We start from the raw sequence: 22,605 nt of genomic DNA on the forward strand, positions 1-22,605 counted from the left end.
CTGAACACACACTAACACTAACACACACTAACACTAACACACACTCACACACACTCGGCCTTTCCTGTGGACCAACCATGGACACGGTCTGAACACACAATAACACTAACACACACTAACACTAACACACACTAACACACACTCACACACACTCGGCCTTTCCTGTGGACCAACCATGGACACGGTCTGAACACACACTAACACTAACACACACTAACACTAACACACACTAACACTAACACACACTCACACACACTCGGCCTTTCCTGTGGACCAACCATGGACACGGTCTGAACACACAATAACACTAACACACACTAACACTAACACACACTAACACACACTCACACACACTCGGCCTTTCCTGTGGACCAACCATGGACACGGTCTGAACACACACTAACACTAACACACACTAACACTAACACACACTCACACACACTCGGCCTTTCCTGTGGACCAACCATGGACACGGTCTGAACACACAATAACACTAACACACACTAACACTAACACACACTAACACACACTCACACACACTCGGCCTCTCCTGTGGACCAACCATGGACACGGTCTGAACACACACTAACACTAACACACACTAACACTAACACACACTAACACACACTCACACACACTCGGCCTTTCCTGTGGACCAACCATGGACACGGTCTGAACACACAATAACACTAACACACACTAACACTAACACACACTAACACACACTCACACACACTCGGCCTCTCCTGTGGACCAACCATGGACACGGTCTGAACACACACTAACACTAACACACACTAACACTAACACACACTAACACACACTCACACACACTCGGCCTTTCCTGTGGACCAACCATGGACACGGTCTGAACACACACTAACACTAACACACACTAACACACACTAACACTAATACTAACACACACTAACACACACTAACACTAACACACACTAACACACACTCACACACACTCACACACACTCGGCCTCTCCTGTGGACCAACCATGGACACGGTCTGAACACACACTAACACTAACACACACTAACACTAACACACACTAACACACACTAACACACACTCACACACACTCGGCCTCTCCTGTGGACCAACCATGGACACGGTCTGAACACACACTAACACACACTAACACTAACACTAACACACACTAACACACACTAACACTAACACTAACACACACTAACACTAACACACACTCGGCCTCTCCTGTGGACCAACCATGGACACGGTCTGAACACACAATAACACACACTAACACTAACACACACTAACACTAACACACACTAACACACACTAACACTAACACTAACACACACTAACACACACTAACACTAACACTAACACACACTCGGCCTCTCCTGTGGACCAACCATGGACACGATCTGAAGACCATCCACCAGCTCAGTGTCTACACACTAACACTAACACACACTAACACTAACACACAATAACACACACTAACACACACTAACACTAACACACAATAACACACACTAACACACTACCACCAACACTAAAACACACTAACACTAATACTAACACACACTAACACTAACACTAATACTAACACACACTAACACTAACACTAATACTAACACACAATAACACCAACACACACTAACACTAATACTAACACACACTAACACACACTTACACTAACACTAACACACACTAACACACACTAACACTAACACTAACACACACTAACACACACTAACACTAACACACACTCGGCCTCTCCTGTGGACCAACCATGGACACGGTCTGAACACACAATAACACACACTAACACTAACACTAACACACACTAACACTAACACACACTAACACACACTAACACTAACACACACTAACACACACTAACACTAACACTAACACACACTCGGCCTCTCCTGTGGACCAACCATGGACACGATCTGAGGACCATCCACCAGCTCAGTGTCTACACACTAACACTAACACACACTAACACTAACACACACTAACACTAACACACAATAACACACACTAACACACACTTACACTAACACTAATACTAATACACAATAACACACACTTACACTAACACTAACACCAACACTAATACTAACACACAATAACACCAACACACACTAACACTAATACTAACACACACTAACACACACTTACACTAACACTAATACTAATACACAATAACACACATTAACACTAACACTAACACACAATAACACTAACACACAATAATACACACTAACACACAATAATACACACTTACACTAACATACTGTAACACTAACACACTGTAACTCTAACACACACACTAACTTACACTAACACACACAAACACACTATGACACACTGCAACACTCCTTAACACTCTATAACACTCTTTAACACTCTGTAACACTCTATAACACTCTTTAACACTCTTTAACACTCTATAACACTCTATAACACTCTTTAACACACTGTAACACTCTTTAACACTCTTTAACACACTGTAACACTCTTTAACACTCTTTAACACTCTATAACACTTTGTAACACTCTATAACACTCTTTAACACTCTATAACACTCTATAACACTCTGTAACACTCTATAACACTCTGTAACACTCTATAACACTCTTTAACACACTGTAACACTCTTTAACACTCTTTAACACTCTTTAACACTCTATAACACTCTGTAACACTCTTTAACACTCTTTAACACTCTATAACACTCTTTAACACTCTATAACACTCTGTAACACTCTATAACACTCTATAACACTCTGTAACACTCTATAACACTCTTTAACACACTGTAACACTCTTTAACACTCTTTAACACTCTATAACACTCTATAACACTCTGTAACACTCTATAACACTCTTTAACACTCTTTAACACACTGTAACACTCTTTAACACTCTTTAACACTCTATAACACTCTGTAACACTCTATAACACTCTATAACACTCTGTAACACTCTATAACACTCTGTAACACTCTATAACACTCTTTAACACTCTTTAACACACTGTAACACTCTTTAACACTCTTTAACACTCTATAACACTCTGTAACACTCTATAACACTCTTTAACACTCTATAACACTCTTTAACACTCTGTAACACTCTGTAACACTCTATAACACTCTATAACACTCTATAACACTCTTTAACACTCTATAACACTCTGTAACACTCTATAACACTCTTTAACACTCTTTAACACTCTATAACACTCTATAACACTCTTTAACACACTGTAACACTCTTTAACACTCTTTAACACTCTATAACACTCTTTAACACACTGTAACACTCTTTAACACTCTTTAACACTCTATAACACTCTTTAACACACTGTAACACTCTTTAACACTCTATAACACTCTATGACACTCTATAACACTCTTTAACACACTGTAACACTCTTTAACACTCTGTAACACTCTTTAACACTCTATAACACTCTTTAACACACTGTAACACTCTTTAACACTCTATAACACTCTATAACACTCTATAACACTCTTTAACACACTGTAACACTCTTTAACACTCTATAACACTCTTTAACACTCTATAACACTCTTTAACACTCTATAACACTCTTTAACACTCTATAACACTCTATAACACTCTTTAACCCTCTATAACACTCTTTAACACACTGTAACACTCTTTAACACTCTATAACACTCTGTAACACTCTGTAACACTCTATAACACTCTTTAACACTCTTTAACACTTTATAACACTCTATAACACTCTATAACACTCTATAACACTCTTTAACACTCTATAACACTCTATAACACTCTTTAACACTCTATAACACTCTTTAACACTCTATAACACTCTTTAACACACTGTAACACTCTTTAACACTCTGTGAAACACTCTAACACATGAGTATCTTTGAAATCTGAACCTGAGCTGGCTATCAGGAAAAATGAAAATGTGCAAAGTATTCATTTAAATATTATTTTCATCTCTGACTCTGCACATGGCGTCATTTTCCACAGTCTTTCTTAGTAACTAAAGGCCTCACATTCTAATCATCTGACATTAGCGCTGTATTATATACAGTGTGTATCAGCAACAGCATGGATACTAAATTTTGGAAAAACTGATTTCTGTATAATGGCAAAAAGTATGTGCACCCTGATTGTCATGCTGGAGCAGGTTTGAGTCTCTTAGTTCCAGTGAAGGGAAACTGTAAAGCTACAGCACACAGAGACGTTCTATACAACTGTGTGCTTCAACAGAAAGCTTTCCCAGAGGAGTGGAGCTTATTATAACAGCAAAGGAGGAATAAATCTGGAACTGGACGTTCAACAAGGACATATGGGTGTGATGGTCAGGGGTGCACTTACTTTTGGTCATATATTGTGTATATATTCAGAGTAGAGTTAACACTTAACAGATTACCTTAACAGGAAGTGCATGAAGAGAGCTATGCTGAGGAAGAAGAGGGACAGGCCGCACCCGATGGAGGTGATGTAGGTGAGATTATCGAGGTGAGAGCTCGAGATGTTCTGGGGTTTAGTAGTCTGTAGAACACACACTGCTTTATTATTATTCTATATAATTATTATGCACAATATGGGGTATTAAACTGTGTAATTAAACCACTGCACATGAACATGCTGAATTAATAGTTTGGTATTTGCTAGCCATATGTAAGTATATTAGTGAAGAATGATGGAACTGCTGTGAAAATCAAAAGAGAAAAAAGATTTCACCATCAACACAGCGAAGAAGGTTAAGTGCTGGCATGCGCAGGTCACAGAGCCATTGCCATAGGAAGTGTTGCATCCATGAGTCGTCCAGTTCGGAGTAGCTCCTGATGAAAACAAACATCAGTGACCTACAAATGATCTGAGACTAAACAGGTCTTCTGCCTTATAGCACACTGCTGTTGAATTCTGGACTGTGATTGGTCAGAAAGTGTTGATTCATTTTCTCGAGCAGCAGCTCTGACAGTAGTGCAGCTGCGAATCACAGGTTCGTTAATAAATAATGTGCTCGGTGTTATTTATACGCTATCTTTTACGTAATAATAAACAGATTAAAACTGTATGCAATCATCACTATGGTGAAGTTTTCTGGAATATTGATGGAAGGAGTCTCCAGTGTCAGCGCTTTGTAACAGTCAGAGGTAAAGCTGTAACTTTAAAGGTTTCTGACGTCTTCAGGACAGAGGAGTTTACGCTTCTTTGCGGTTTCACGGGAACGTGCGAAACAAGCTGTATATATTTTTTTGTGTCTTATTAACTTTTGAGAGAATAAAGAGAGGCTGGTGAGGGAACGAGTGTTTATAGCTGCTATAACGTAAGCGACAACAGGAACTAACTTGATTCACTGACGTTCCACAGCATTAAATGTAACTATAAAACTATAAACGGATTTTAAAAAGCATGCCATGTCATTCATTAGTAAATTAACACTGGGAAATTAATTGTTGGTGGTATAAGAGGAATAAAACACTTGGGAACATGCTGTTATAGAAAAATAATCAGCATGTGTAAGTGTTTTATTCCATACATATATCATACAGAATCTATTTGTGTATATGTGTACTGAAATAAAACAACCTCGTCCATCCCAAGAGTAACACAAAGGATCGCTGGCATTCTGCAGAGAAAAAAGAGAAATCAGATCCAGGTAGACAATAACCTTCACAAACCTCCCGTAACGCTTCTCCAGTCGTCCCTCTGACGGAGCTCTTAAAGCTTCTACGTACAACCCTACAATGTGTGTGTGTGTGTGTGTGTGTGTGTTTCTGAATCTTTAAAGAACCCTTGAAGAACCCTGTTTACTAAGAGTGTACCAAGATAGCTAAAAGTCAAAGGTATTAAGATGAAAATAATAAGCAATAATTTGGAGTTTGTATCGCACATTTACTTTAATACACACATTTACATTTTTCAATAATACATTTAGTTAATACACACACTCTAGGAAGAAAAAAGGTTCTTCAAGAGTTCCTTAAGCGTTCTTGGAATACTTTCTGAGAAGAAAACACTTAAAAGCTTTAAGGGCTCCATCAGAATAACAACTGAAGAACCGTTAAGGGTTCTACATTTTTTAAAAGAATTTTTCAAATATATTTTTATGCATATGCATATTTTTTAAATTAAATTTGTATTTGATTTAATTTTATTTATATTAACTTTATTATGTATTTTATGTATAAGGCAGGATTTTAATTAAACTTTTATACTTATAGATGTGGCTGGTATTACAGTTATATCTGTTGCTTTTCAATGTAATTATTATTATTATTATTATTATTATTATTATGAATACCAGGTCAACGTTCCTGAAGGTTAGATTAAAGGTATTGGTGAGATTTGATATTTCTCCTCCCATATCGATGGAGTAAACTTCATTATTTAGCAGCGTGCTGTTCTTATAGTCCTTACAGAGAGAGAAAGTAAGAGTGTGACAGTTAATTATAATGATCACAGTGGATTATCTATTACATTTATTATGGAATCACAGTAAAAAGAAATAAAGCTGACTTTCAGGATATAAAATAAGATACACTGAGTGATATTAATAGCCTCTATTTAGGAACTGATGGATAGATTATGCGTACCTGTGGAAACTTGGGAAATCGTAACAGCGATGCAAAAAGTGTGCTTATGTTTACACCGGACGCTTTTTCAAAAGCCTCCTTCGGTACTGAGAACGCCCTTTCAAATTTGGGCATCTGGGTTTCATCTTCGACGATCTGAAAAACAGTGTGTTTATATTAAAGATCAGATTTGTCCTTGGTGCAGAATAAATGTCACTATAACAGATTCATCGTGTCTGAACCTCTGAATCCTCTCACAGATGATTATTAATGACCAACTAGCAGTTGGTTTGTGATCAAAATTCTTCAAAAATTTGACTTTTTAATAAATCCGAGTCTCATTGTAGGGTTTTCCTCTCACAAACGATTCCAGCGGGAACCCAGTGAGGAGGATAAGAACCCTTAATTATCCATAAGCATCAATATACTGGAGCTGAACACACCTGACAGGCATTACTGAGAACATCATAAGCAATAATCTGGAGTTTGTCCTGCACACTTGCTGAGTTAATCCACACGCTTTTATTAAAAAGTGATCCTCAATGGTTTTAAGGATTAAAGAGAGATTAAAGATTAAGGATTCATTGGATGATTACGGCTTCGTAGCTTATTTGGGAACAGAAATTTTAGTTATACCTAGGGGTTATACCTTCATCCTTTAATCCTTTATGTTGTAAGGTTTGTATATTTGGGATATATGTAAAGAGTATATTTATAAATATATATTTGTATATGTTTCGTAATATCTTTTTTTTTTTTAATACTTACATTAAACTGACTGGAGTACATAAAGTAGGCGGGTTTCAATTCTTTGATGTTTGGAGGTTTCACAAAAATCCCGCTAATGTCTTCCAAAGACACGGACACTGAGGATTTATTTTCCATCTCTTGCAAAATGATATTAGTTAAATCCTTCATCATTTCACTTCAAAACAGAGAGAGAAAGAAAGTCAGAGGAATTATTGATGCGATAATCGTACATTCTTCACTATGGACTGTCGCTGATATAAAGCCAAAAGTTCCGACAGTATTTACTAGGGGAAAGTTCCTCGTATTCAGAGTCGGGTTACGCAGCTGCTCTAAGTGAATTTTCTAGACACTCAATTCAGATTATTAAAATCACCTTTGTGTAACAATGCAGACTGATGAAGAAAGTCTAGTCTCGTATATCGCCAATATACAGCACTGTGCAAAAGTCTTTGCAGAGTAAAAAGGTTTTTTAGTACAAACTTTGTTATAGATGTTTATTTTCTGACTTCTACATTATTGATTCAGAACAAAAACATTTCAGATTCCAAACATTAGTTTTCCAGCATAAAATTAAATGTTACAGAAAAATGTTTGTATGTCAGTAAAGAAAGCAGCAGATTCCATAAGAGACACTTTTCAGATAAAAACAGAATGAAGGCTGCTGGGTTTCGCTGCAGAAATAAGAAGCGAGTCGACAGTCAAAGTCTCCAGAAGAACTGTGGCTGCTTCTGCAAGATGCTCAGTAACACTTCCAGCTCATTTCCTTATAAAACTGCACACACTGCACCTCAGATACTGATTTATTTTATTTAAAGTGAAGGATCGTCACATTAAATACTGACTTTGTTTCATTTATTACTGTTTACTGCTCTTTATAGGATTTATTTAATGTAGAAACATTTAGTTTCATTATTTTTGAAGGCGTCTTTACTCTACAGCATTTCTTTGCATGTGACTAAGACTTTTGCACAGAACTGTATTACTGCATGAACAGTGCTAGTTGTAATGCTCGCATTAATCTCTGGTTTCATTTAATAAAACAGCTTCCAGGCTTATAAGCATCAGCAGCACATAGAATAGCACTTGATCCAGTACATACTGTTATTTTACCTTTTATTTTTTTATATCCTGCTCCAACAGTTATTCATGTGTAAGAAGTTAATGACCACAGGATTAATTAAGGTCAGGAAATCGAGGTAATGTGTGTAACTTTTGTTATGGTATTTTGTGTTCTGCAATTTAATAAAATTGTGCCAATGTTTTGATCCATTTTTGAAAATTAAAATTTAATGAACTGGCGTCTGCGTGTGGCCCACAGGGTTAATGTTTAGAGGATGATGTAAAACAGATAAAAGTTGCGTGTGTGTTTAGTGCATAAGTTGAAAGTATATGATACGTCTACGTGTTCAGTACGTACATTAGTACATTAGTACATTAGTACATTATTTACATTAGTACATTATTTACATTAGTACTTTGTGCTCCAATCAGAAAGAGTTACAGATTTAAACCAATCAAATTTCACAACACGACGCTCTACTAGACGCTTTCTTACGAATAGCTGGCGTTACTGTTGGGCTGTTGAACAGGAAACGTAAAATTAATCGTAATGTGTCCTTCCGTTTTCTTAAAAGCAGTTCCGCACTTGTGGCACTCTGCAGACGATCCTGTTAAATGGATGATGTCATCGTTTGAATCGTTTTCTACAACCAGAATAAAAAAAACGTTAGTGTACAGTGATAAAGCAATGATAAGATTTTTCAAATGTTATTTTAAAACGTCTGAAAAGTAACGACATTAAATAAAATGTTCTTCCGTGGGCTAGTGGCTTTCGTGCTCGAGGAGATCTGTATGTTAAATAAAACAGCTCTGAATGAATATTAATAAATCAAATACAGCAGAATAAAATTATTCTCACCACTGCACTCTTTGTACTGAGCTTCCTTACAGAACGTTTCGGGATCCACGCAGATCATATTCTCACACAGCCAGCTAGAGTTTCCTAAAATCAAACCCAGTGACCACTAACAGACTTTTATTAGTGTAATGAAGAAACATATATTTATAAATATTGTCAGAATTTCTAATATAAATATGATATAATAATAAAGATGATTTCATAAAAGAGACTCTCACGTACCGCTAGGCTGAGTGCAGTTTGTCAACAGTTCTGTAAAGTACACAATGACACAACATCACACACACCGTAACACAACCTAACACACACTACACACTGTAACACACACAGTCACACACACTGTAACACAACCTAACACACACTTCACACTGTAACACACACTGTAACACACACATACCACAAGCTAACACACATTACACACTGTAACACATATTGTAACACAACCTAACACACATTGCACAATGTCGCACACACAAACACAAGCTAACACACACTACACACCATCAAACACACTAACACAAGTTAACACACACTACACACTGTAACACACACTGTAACACAAGCTAACACACACTACACAACATTACACACACCATAATACACACTGTAACACACATACTGTAAGACACCCTGTAACACACACTGTAAGACATATACTGTAACACACCATAAAACACACACCGTAACACACTCTGTAACACACACTGTAACACACCATGACACACCATAACACACACCGTAACACACACACTGTAACACAAACACTGTAACACACAGTAACACACACACTGTAACACAAACACAGTAACACACACTGTAACAAACAATGTAACACACATTGTAAGACATATACTGTAACACACCATAAAACACACACCATAACACACACTGTAACACACACATTGTAACACGCACTGTAACACACACCATGACACACTCTGTAAAACACACACTGTAACACAAACACAGTAACACACACTGTAACAAACAATGTAACACACACTGTAAGACATATACTGTAACACACCATAAAACACGCACCATAACACACACTGTAACACACACATTGTAACACAAACACTGTACCACACACACTGTAACACACTGTAAAACACACACCATAACACACACATTGTAACACACACACTGTAACACACGCTGTAACACACACACAGTAACACACACTGTAACAGACACGCTGTAACACACACACTGTAACACACACGCTGTAACACACACACTGTAACACACACGCTGTAACACACACACTGTAACACACGCTGTAACACACACATGCTGTAACACACACACAGTAACACACGCTGTAACACACACACGCTGTAACACACACGCTGTAACACACACACTGTAACACACGCTGTAACACACACACACACACAGTAACACACACTGTAACAGACACGCTGTAACACACACACTGTAACACACACGCTGTAACACACACACTGTAACACACACGCTGTAACACACACACTGTAACACACACACGCTGTAACACACACATGCTGTAACACGAGCTACCCCTCTCTAAGCCTCGTTTCGGAGATTCTCATTTAGATATTGTAGTGAACATTAACGCTTCTCTGAAATGCTTCTGGTTAAAATCTTTCTCTTCTCACTGCATGAGCTTAAGCTTTAATAAAATCTAGATGAATATTTGGCCAGCGTCGCTCTGAGCCGTGCGTGTCTGTACCGCTTGTTCGGTTGCACGTCTGACGTCCTGTCGTGAAGCAGATGGGTGCTGTGGGTCTGAGGCTCGCGTTTCTGGTGATGTTGATGTGATGAGTGTTATTTTTTAATAACCACACACCGCTGTCTGAGAACCTGCAGGCTGGAAGGAACAGTGATTACACACAGGTCAATCCTTCATTAAATATTCCCTAAATATTCAATTAAAAAATGAACTAGAAGACGAGAAATCCATTAGAATTAATAATCACATTTTTTAAATTTAAAATGAACTTTAATTATAAATTCACAAAAGAGCACACAGGAGAAGAGCATCATCACATTTTCCAGAATCTCCACCTCTCTCTACAGTCACACTAGCAAGTGACAAGGCAAGGATGTAACCCTGTTCTGCGGTGGCGTGAAAAAGTATTTGCCCCCTCCTGATTTCCTTTATGTTTTACAAATTTGCCTCACCTGATTCCGCTTGTTTAATTTGTTTATCTTCGTCTCCAATCAACTGTCACATGTGCCTCATATTTGACTGTAAAGAAACCCTGCAGTCACGCCGGCCCTTTGCTGATACGCTTCAGGAGCCCTGCACTAAATGGTTTCAGATCGTCCTACAGAACGTAATATACGACAAGGAGAACACGAGGAAGCACAGAACACAGGTTTTACATGATCATCTAATGATGGAATAATCAACTCTGGCCTTATCTGAGGTGAGAGAAGCCTGCAGTTTCTTAGATGTTCGTCTGGGTTCTTCTGGACGAACGCTTGGAGGAATTTTGTTTGCCAGCCACTTCTGGAAAGATTCACCACTGTTTTCTCCATTTGGAGATAAACTGTGGTTCACTGGAGTCCCAGAGCCTTAGAAATGCCTCGTAACCCTTTCCAGACATCTCAGCCTACTTCACCTTGCAGGAAAGCGTGTGTATAAGTGATGTTTAGATTCAGCAGGGCTGGCAGTAATCAAGGCTGGGTGTGATTAGTCTAACTGAACCCAATTATCAACTGAATATCAATGATCTGAATCATCCGTTGAATCACTGACTACATTTATATCCAAATCAAATTCCGTTTAAGGTGTCTATCCGGGGTGAAGCCGTATTCCGAATACGATGTTTATATGCGTGCAGACATGGGAATATTCCTGTCTACAGGGTTTGGTTGTTGTAATTTGCCTGAGTTGCCATTCCTTAAATACCTAGCATATATCTCCTTTCAGTGGATTTTCTGAATAAAGTGTTTACATGCAACACATTTCTGATTAAAACAGGAATATTCCAGGGATGAGAATCGGAATTTGTGGAATCAGAATGTTGTCTTAATCAGAATTGGGCAATCGGATTGCGGCGTTTACATGCACGACTCAGTATTAATTACAATATCACCAAATTCTGATTAATATCGGAATATTGATGTGCATGTAAACGTAGTCACTCATCCAGTTAAATTCAATTTAATTTTAGTTGTATAGCGCTTTTAACAATGGACGTTGTCACAAAGCAGCTTCACAGAAATAAACAGATTCCGGATATGAATTTATCCCTAATGAGCGAGTCAGAGGTGACGGTGGTGAGGAAAATCTCCCTGAGATGACATGAGGAAGAAACCTGGAGAGGAACCAGACTCAGAGGGAACCATCCTCATCTGAGTGACACCCGATAGTGCGATTATAAATCATTCCCTTCTATAACTGTGTACTACATGGACAAATAGTGCAGTTGTGTAACCAGGAAATTCATCCCAGTTTCCACATGAAGTCAGTTTTGTTGAAGTTATCAACTGCTCACTGATGGAGACCTGAGTGTAAAAGTGTTCCTGGGAATTTCAGTCCTAAAGCCATCATAGCGAAACTGTTCATATCATCTGCAGTCCAAAGCCATCTGCATGGTTTCTAAGTCTGGTTTTTAAATCTGGTTAATTGGTTGAATGATTAACTATGGGGGCAATTAATTTTTCACACAGGGCCAGTTCATGTTGGATAACTTTTTTTTGATCATTTAAAAACTGGATTTTGTGTTTACTCAGGGAGTCTTAAAGACCTGAAACACTTACGGGTGCAAATATCCAAACGGAGAATAAATCAGGAAGGGGGCAAATACTTTCTCACAGCACTATCTGTAGGTATGTGTGTGACACAAAGCTGGGAGCAACATTTGAACTGAGATTTTCTTAATTCTATGCAAAGGAGGTGTGACTTTCTTTCTTTCTTTCCCCACTCCCTTTTTTTTGTTTCAAACTTACTTCCATTTGTTTCGATTTGTGGATCAGTTTCAAATGATAAAAGGCAGTTTGACCTGTTGAATTGTGGTGATCCTGCAAAAATAAAAGAAATCCTGCATCCAGTAGCTTTAAATAAAATGGAGAAATAAATATAAGCATGAATCCAGTAATGAGTACTGAGTCCTGAATGAGTATTTTTACCATCAAAGATATTCTGGCAACTTGAGGTCTTGTCACTACCTACAAAAAACAAAACAGATTTGTAACTAAAAGCAATATTAACTGGGTATCAGTGTAAAAAAGAGAGATTGTTTTATCCTTTTTTAAAAAACCCATTAATTCATTTTATTAATATATTTTAAATATCAATACAAACTAACAAAGACTTACAAGCTCTTTGAATTTGTCCAGTAAATCCTCCATCAATTATTAATATTTTCTCGCAGTCATTATTCAGTACACACGGTGAACAAACTCCTACGGAAGAGATTCTACATTACACACAGCTCTGATTACGTTATTGTAAAAATTAAAATCTCAATCTTTATCTCTAATCTGTGAACTTATAGAAGAAGAATAGTCAGCCTGTCTATAATACTGTTACTACTAATAACAGCAATGACATTGTTATTATTATTATTATTATTATTATTCTTTTTCTATAGATATAGGAAAGCAAAGTGCCACATGAGCCACAACTGCTAACTGCTTTGTATGTAATGTTGAATATGAATGTAAATATACCTCCACTGTCATAAACAGTAACAAACAGTGAATACACCTGACCAGTACCTACACTCCTGCCTTAACTCCTGCAGAAAGTTCCTTATGAAATAAAAACCGAAACCGCACGGATTTCTCGCAGATGCTCTGGTAAAGAATCACTGATTCGTATATTCACATGCTCAGGCACAGGGTGCCAATATTTTCACAAACATTTCTGTGGACACTCTGAACTTTCCTGTATCTATCTTATTAACAGGCTTGAATATATTTCACAAAATTCTACATTATTTAAACAAAAATGTTAAAAATTATTAATCCAAAGAGACTTTACCAAAACACAAATCCTCGCAGAAATCCATGCTGACATTTTTAGCATCTACAAAATACCAAAATACCAAACGGTTAGATTCCTCTGACACAAAAGCAATATAAATATGAGCGTATTTGAGAGATAATATTGTCCTGAAAATAAGATTTTGCAATTTTTTTGTAATTTAATAAAGGTTTTTATACCTTTCAGGCATGTTCTGCACATGTTCCGACACACTGTAAAGTACAAGGAGGTAGAAATGTTACCAGATTAAACTTAACAAATATACACTATACATACAATACAATACAATACTATAAACAATACACAAAAATGTGTTAATAACATGGACAAATTTGCTTACCAGTGCAGCTGTCATATTCGATCTGACAGGATATATCTACAAAGTAATGAAAGCTTATTTGCATCAGTCATTAAAAGGTGTATTTATGTTTGTGTGGAAAACAGAGATCATTTGAATGTATTGGTTTGTATAGTTTATATATTATATTATATATTATCACTGTAAAGATTTTGCATACCTCCTGTGGATAATTGGATAATGAAACTTTGCAGCAGCACTGTAAAATATAAAAAGTGCAAAGTGAGGTATAAAAACACACTCATATACTGTATATATACTGTAAAACCCACAGAGGGTCAGAACGTGTGCGTTATTTTTGTGTAAGAGAGCGGCTCGAACAGTAGTTCCGGCTGAACGACAGGTTTATATTAATGTGCCTGTTCTAATACGTAATCGTTTCTATAGTAACAGCTCATTCACAGGGACTCGTACGATGGACGCGCCACATAAACTAAGACTAATAATAAACATTTTAAAACGTTTTGTTTAACAAAGTAACATTTATGGAAGGAGTCTCCAGTGTCAGCACAGGAAAGTCTTCAGGACAGACGAGTTTATACTTTCCAGTTTCTTGGTGAAATGAAAAGTTGCGTTTTTTTTTTTTTTTTTTTTTTTTGAGAGAGAGAGGCTGGTGAGGGAACGACTATTTATAGCGGCTGTAATATAAGTGAGAACAGGAACTAATTAGTCTGTAAACCGTTAGAATGTGCGATGTGTCTTCATTAATAAATTAATTTAATTAATTGTAATCGTTGGTAAATCGTTGCTGTGGTATAAGCAGAGGAGCACACTCCACTTCAAGGGCTATATGTATATACACACACACACACACACACATTATATATATATATATTTACACACACACACACCCACACACACACACACACACACACACACATATATATATATATATATATATATATATATATATATATATATGTATGTATATATATGAAATGTTTTGAATAAACCGTTGATAAATTTGATAAGAAATTGAGATTATATGCACTACTCTGCTGAGCGTGGCGTGTCCCCCAGTCCAACCCCTAAAATTTCAGTGAAAAATAAGTAAATAAATAAATATATATATATATATGTATACACACACACACACAGACGACTCAGTTATTTGCCTGTGAATAAAAGCTTTACTGAAGTGATTTACTGTATTTGAAATTGTTACACAATAGGTGATATATTTTATAATAATTAATGATCTTGCAAACCTGCGTCACTGCTTCCCTTTTGATTTTTCAGCAAATCTGTGAAATAAATACACCATGAGGTAAAAAGCCACTGAATTCCCTAACACACACACACACACACACACACACACACACACACAGCTTTAGGATAAATAAATAGGATAAATGTATTTTAGCTTTATCCAGTGACCTACATGGTAGATGTTTGTGATACAATGAGAAAAACAGTGAATGCATGTTGTCTCACTTTTCCAAAAGATGAGAGATAAGATTTGCATTTAAATAAAAGAAATATTCTTACCATTACATTTCTTCTGGCAAGCCTTTTTCTGGTTATCTACAAGATAATACATACATATAGATTCATTAACAGAAAAGTAATTCTGTATGTTGGGTTATTGTTAATTGTAAATATTTTGAATACCTTTATTTTTTATCTTTATTAGGGATGCTTCGATATTGTGCTTATTTACTTGCTAAAAAATGCTGCAATACCAACACCCAATTCAGTTCTGCTTGGTGGTCTCTTGTGGGCCATTTTGGTCCTTCAGATACCAACATTCAATGCCACATGATGCCACACTTTTCTGATGTAATTCTAGTGTACATTGTTGTGCTAATGACAGCAATCTGGACATATTTCACATTTAATGATAAAAGCAGAGCAAACTATGCAAATATCAAGAGGAGCATCTTCCTACAATACAGGTAACCTGATAAAACATCTTTAACATAAAACTCAGTTGGAGGAGCAGCAGTGGTTCATGATCATAGATTTTGGTGGAGCAGGCCAGCATTAAGTCTTTAAGGTTTTTTTCTGTTTGTTTTAAATTGTCATTCCTCGATAAATTGGATTTACCTGTATGAATTGAAATTAAATGTTGTTTCCCCAGGACTATGGTGCAACACACAACAATACAGTGGTACAGTACACAGGACTACATAAAGTATGAGACCAGTGCGAACAACACAATAATTATACGGGACAATACATACATATATATATATATATATATATATATCCCGTCATATTCAGTGAACGGTAGGTGCTGATTCAAGTGTTCATTTGTAGCAGATATATATATTTCTTGTGTCAAAAACGTGATCATTCTAACTTAAATACTTGTTAAATTATTTAGGAAAAACCAAAATCTGTTAGGTTGTGCCTTGCCTTCCCCTACAATAACTCAAGTATTTGTCCACCCACCCTTGGTGGTGCTCAGTTTTAACATTTATTTTGAGAAATGTAATGGATTATTGATAATTAGAAACATTTTGAATACCTCTCAGTATCGCTGTAAAGTTAAATGTGAAAAAAGTGTAAAGGGAGATAAAGATTAGAATCAATGCACTTCTTATGATCATGTACAGAATTCTAATCAGTTAATGTCCTGTGAGCTATAGCAGCACGTCTCATGGTGTATTAGAAACATCATTTTGTCCTGACAGCAAAACCTTATTGTCATTTTCTACATATTTGATATATTGATATATATTTGTTCATAAAGATTCTTGCATACCTTTAATATGCTCTGGAAGTTTCTCACATTCTGTAAATGTTCACAAAAAATTACAATTTACCCTTTCAAAATATGTCACAAGATTTTGATTATAATAATAATGTCAAAAATAATATTTATAATATTAATAAATTCATAATATTCTTACGGTTACAAATTTCCGAGCACGTTTTAGCGATATCCGTGGTCGTATCTACAAAATATAAAAAATATTATTTCTATCTGACAGAAAGCAATAATGAATAATATTTGGATGGTTAAAGAGAAGTGTCTCAGTAATGAGTGGTTCCGATATTGAACTTACTAATGTAGTCATTATAACTCCACCCTTTTTACACAAATATACAGAATATACAATGCATGATCTTATGATCTAACTTTGCTATTGTAGACACACTAACACAGAAAGACATTCAATACACACATAAACATAAAATAACACACACTAAAACATACCAACACACTATCGAACAATAACACACACTAAAACACACTAACACTCACTAACAAGCAATAACGCACACTAAAACACACTAACACTCACTAACAAGCAATAACGCACCCTAAAACACACTAACACTCACTAACAAGCAATAACACACACTAAAACACACTAACACACACTAACAAGCAATAACACACACTAAAACACACTAACACTCACTAACAAGCAATAACGCACACTAAAACACACTAACACTCACTAACAAGCAATAACACACACTAAAACACACTAACACACACTAACAAGCAATAACACACACTAAAACACACTAACACTCACTAACAAGCAATAACACACACTAAAACACACTAACACACACTAACAAGCAATAACACACACTAAGACACACTAACACTCACTAACAAGCAATAACACACACTAAAACACACTAACACACACTAACAAGCAATAACACACGCTAAAACACACTAACACTCACTAACAAGCAATAACACACACTAAAACACACTAACACTCACTAAAACACACTAACACTCACTAACAAACAATAACACACTAAAACATACTAACACACACTAAAACACACTAACACTCACTAACAACCAATAACACACACTAAAACACACTAACACTCACTAACAAGCAACAACACACACTAAAACACACTAACACTCACTAACAAGCAATAACACACTAAAACATACTAACACACGCTAAAACACACTAACACACGCTAAAACACACTAACACTCACTAACAAGCAATAACACACACTAAAACACACTAACACTCACTAACAAGCAATAACACACTAAAACATACTAACACACGCTAAAACACACTAACACTCACTAACAACCAATAACACACACTAAAACACACTAACACTCACTAACAAGCAATAACACACACTAAAACACACTAACACTCACTAACAAGCAATAACACACTAAAACATACTAACACACGCTAAAACACACTAACACACGCTAAAACACACTAACACTCACTAACAAGCAATAACACACACTAAAACACACTAACACTCACTAACAAGCAATAACACACTAAAACATACTAACACACGCTAAAACACACTAACACACGCTAAAACACACTAACACTCACTAACAAGCAATAACACACTAAAACATACTAACACACGCTAAAACACACTAACACTCACTAACAACCAATAACACACACTAAAACACACTAACACTCACTAACAACCAATAACACACACTAAAACACACTAACACACACTAACACTCACTAAAACACACTAACACTCACTAACAACCAATAACACACACTAACACACACTAAAACACACTAACACTCACTAACACACTAACACTCACTAACAAGCAATAACACACTAAAACATACTAACACACGCTAAAACACACTAACACACGCTAAAACACACTAACACTCACTAACAACCAATAACACACACTAAAACACACTAACACTCACTAACAAGCAATAACACACACTAAAACACACTAAGACACACTAACACTCACTAACAACCAATAACACACACTAAAACACACTAACACTCACTAACAACCAATAACACACACTAAAACACACTAACACACACTAAAACACACTAACACTCACTAACAAGCAATAACACACCCTAAAACACACTAACACACACTAAAACACACTAACACTCACTAACAAGCAATAACACATGCTAAAACACACTAACACACACTAAAACACACTAACACACACTAACAACCAATAACACACCCTAAAACACACTAACACACACTAAAACACACTAACACTCACTAAAACACACTAACACTCACTAAAACACACTAACACACACTAAAACACACTAACACTCACTAAAACACACTAACACACACTAACAAGCAATAACACACTAAAACATACTAACACACGCTAAAACACACTAACACTCACTAACAACCAATAACACACACTAAAACACACTAACACTCACTAACAAGCAATAACACACACTAACACACACTAAAACACACTAACACTCACTAACAACCAATAACACACACTAAAACACACTAACACACACTAAAACACACTAACACTCACTAACAAGCAATAACACACCCTAAAACACACTAACACACACTAAAACACACTAACACTCACTAACAAGCAATAACACATGCTAAAACACACTAACACACACTAAAACACACTAACACACACTAACAACCAATAACACACCCTAAAACACACTAACACACACTAAAACACACTAACACTCACTAAAACACACTAACACTCACTAAAACACACTAACACACACTAAAACACACTAACACTCACTAAAACACACTAACACACACTAACAAGCAATAACACACTAAAACATACTAACACACGCTAAAACACACTAACACTCACTAACAAGCAATAACACACACTAAAACACACTAACACACACTAAAACACACTAACACTCGCTAACAAGCAATAATACACACTAAGACACACTAACACTCACTAACAACCAATAACACACACTAAAACACACTAACACACACTAAAACACACTAACACTCACTAAAACACACTAACACTCACTAACAAACAATAACACACACTAAAACACACTAACACACACTAAAACACACTAACACTCGCTAACAAGCAATAATACACACTAAGACACACTAACACTCACTAACAACCAATAACACACACTAAAACACACTAACACACACTAACAAGCAATAACACACACTAAAACACACTAACACACACTAACACACACTAAAACACACTAACACTCACTAACAAGCAATAACACACACTAAAACACACTAACACACACTAAAACACACTAACACTCGCTAACAAGCAATAATACACACTAAGACACACTAACACTCACTAACAACCAATAACACACACTAAAACACACTAACACACACTAAAACACACTAACACTCACTAAAACACACTAACACTCACTAACAAGCAATAACACACACTAAAACACACTAACACACACTAAAACACACTAACACACACTAACACTCACTAACAAGCAATAACACACCCTAAAACACACTAACACACACTAAAACACACTAACACACACTAACACTCACTAACAAGCAATAACACACTAAAACATACTAACAAGCAATAACACACACTAAAACACACTAACACACACTAAAACACACTAACACTCACTAACAAGCAATAACACACTAAAACATACTAACACACGCTAAAACACACTAACACTCACTAACAACCAATAACACACACTAAAACACACTAACACTCACTAACAAGCAATAACACACACTAAAACACACTAAAACACACTAACACACGCTAACAAGCAATAACACACACTAAAACACACTAACACACACTAAAACACACTAACACTCGCTAACAAGCAATAACACACACTAAAACACACTAACACACACTAAGACACACTAACACTCACTAACAACCAATAACACACACTAAAACACACTAACACACACTAAAACACACTAACACTCACTAAAACACACTAACACTCACTAACAAGCAATAACACACTAACACACACTAAAACACACTAACACACACTAAAACACACTAACACACACTAACACTCACTAACAAGCAATAACACACCCTAAAACACACTAACACACACTAAAACACACTAACACACACTAACACTCACTAACAAGCAATAACACACTAAAACATACTAACAAGCAATAACACACACTAAAACACACTAACACACACTAAGACACACTAACACTCACTAACAACCAATAACACACACTAAAACACACTAACACACACTAAAACACACTAACACTCACTAACAACCAATAACACACACTAAAACACACTAAAACACACTAACACACGCTAACAAGCAATAACACACACTAAAACACACTAACACACACTAAGACACACTAACACTCACTAACAACCAATAACACACACTAAAACACACTAACACACACTAAAACACACTAACACTCACTAAAACACACTAACACTCACTAACAAGCAATAACACACTAACACACACTAAAACACACTAACACACACTAAAACACACTAACACACACTAACACTCACTAACAAGCAATAACACACCCTAAAACACACTAACACACACTAAAACACACTAACACACACTAACACTCACTAACAAGCAATAACACACTAAAACATACTAACAAGCAATAACACACACTAAAACACACTAACACACACTAAGACACACTAACACTCACTAACAACCAATAACACACACTAAAACACACTAACACACTAAAACACACTAACACTCACTAACAACCAATAACACACACTAAAACACACTAACACACACTAAAACACACTAACACACACTAAAACACACTAACACTCACTAAAACACACTAACACTCACTAACAAGCAATAACACACTAACACACACTAAAACACACTAACACACACTAAAACACACTAACACACACTAACACTCACTAACAAGCAATAACACACCCTAAAACACACTAACACACACTAAAACACACTAACACACACTAACACTCACTAACAAGCAATAACACACTAAAACATACTAACAAGCAATAACACACACTAAAACACACTAACACACACTAAAACACACTAACACTCGCTAACAAGCAATAATACACACTAAAACATACTAAGACACACTAACACTCACTAACAACCAATAACACACACTAAAACACACTAACACACACTAAAACACACTAACACTCACTAACAAGCAATAACACACTAAAACACACTACCACACACTAAAACACACTAAC

The 22,605-nt window shown here is 36.2% G+C and overlaps 1 protein-coding gene across 1 annotated transcript in view; it reads right to left on the reverse strand.

Annotated features, from left to right (window-relative positions):
• adgrg11 (adhesion G protein-coupled receptor G11) overlaps positions 1 to 22,605 on the reverse strand; it is a 36,222-nt gene that overhangs the window by 8,763 nt on the left and 4,854 nt on the right. Inside the window, exons 3-23 of the mRNA XM_034301898.2 lie at positions 17,446 to 17,490; positions 17,298 to 17,327; positions 16,079 to 16,114; positions 15,799 to 15,834; positions 14,751 to 14,789; positions 14,573 to 14,608; positions 14,412 to 14,444; positions 14,230 to 14,274; positions 13,563 to 13,649; positions 13,374 to 13,412; positions 13,194 to 13,265; positions 10,966 to 11,103; positions 9,474 to 9,503; positions 9,252 to 9,335; positions 8,889 to 9,036; positions 7,352 to 7,508; positions 6,605 to 6,739; positions 6,313 to 6,423; positions 5,598 to 5,637; positions 4,746 to 4,846; positions 4,432 to 4,553 (exon numbers count right to left, since the gene is read on the reverse strand). Of these exons, the coding sequence (XP_034157789.2) occupies positions 4,432 to 4,553; positions 4,746 to 4,846; positions 5,598 to 5,637; positions 6,313 to 6,423; positions 6,605 to 6,739; positions 7,352 to 7,508; positions 8,889 to 9,036; positions 9,252 to 9,335; positions 9,474 to 9,503; positions 10,966 to 11,103; positions 13,194 to 13,265; positions 13,374 to 13,412; positions 13,563 to 13,649; positions 14,230 to 14,274; positions 14,412 to 14,444; positions 14,573 to 14,608; positions 14,751 to 14,789; positions 15,799 to 15,834; positions 16,079 to 16,114; positions 17,298 to 17,327; positions 17,446 to 17,490 (1,564 nt within the window). The remainder of the gene's footprint in view (positions 1 to 4,431; positions 4,554 to 4,745; positions 4,847 to 5,597; positions 5,638 to 6,312; positions 6,424 to 6,604; positions 6,740 to 7,351; positions 7,509 to 8,888; positions 9,037 to 9,251; positions 9,336 to 9,473; positions 9,504 to 10,965; positions 11,104 to 13,193; positions 13,266 to 13,373; positions 13,413 to 13,562; positions 13,650 to 14,229; positions 14,275 to 14,411; positions 14,445 to 14,572; positions 14,609 to 14,750; positions 14,790 to 15,798; positions 15,835 to 16,078; positions 16,115 to 17,297; positions 17,328 to 17,445; positions 17,491 to 22,605) is intronic.

This window comes from Pangasianodon hypophthalmus, chromosome 30 (genome assembly GCF_027358585.1).
Source record: "Pangasianodon hypophthalmus isolate fPanHyp1 chromosome 30, fPanHyp1.pri, whole genome shotgun sequence".
Lineage (NCBI taxonomy): Eukaryota > Metazoa > Chordata > Actinopteri > Siluriformes > Pangasiidae > Pangasianodon > Pangasianodon hypophthalmus.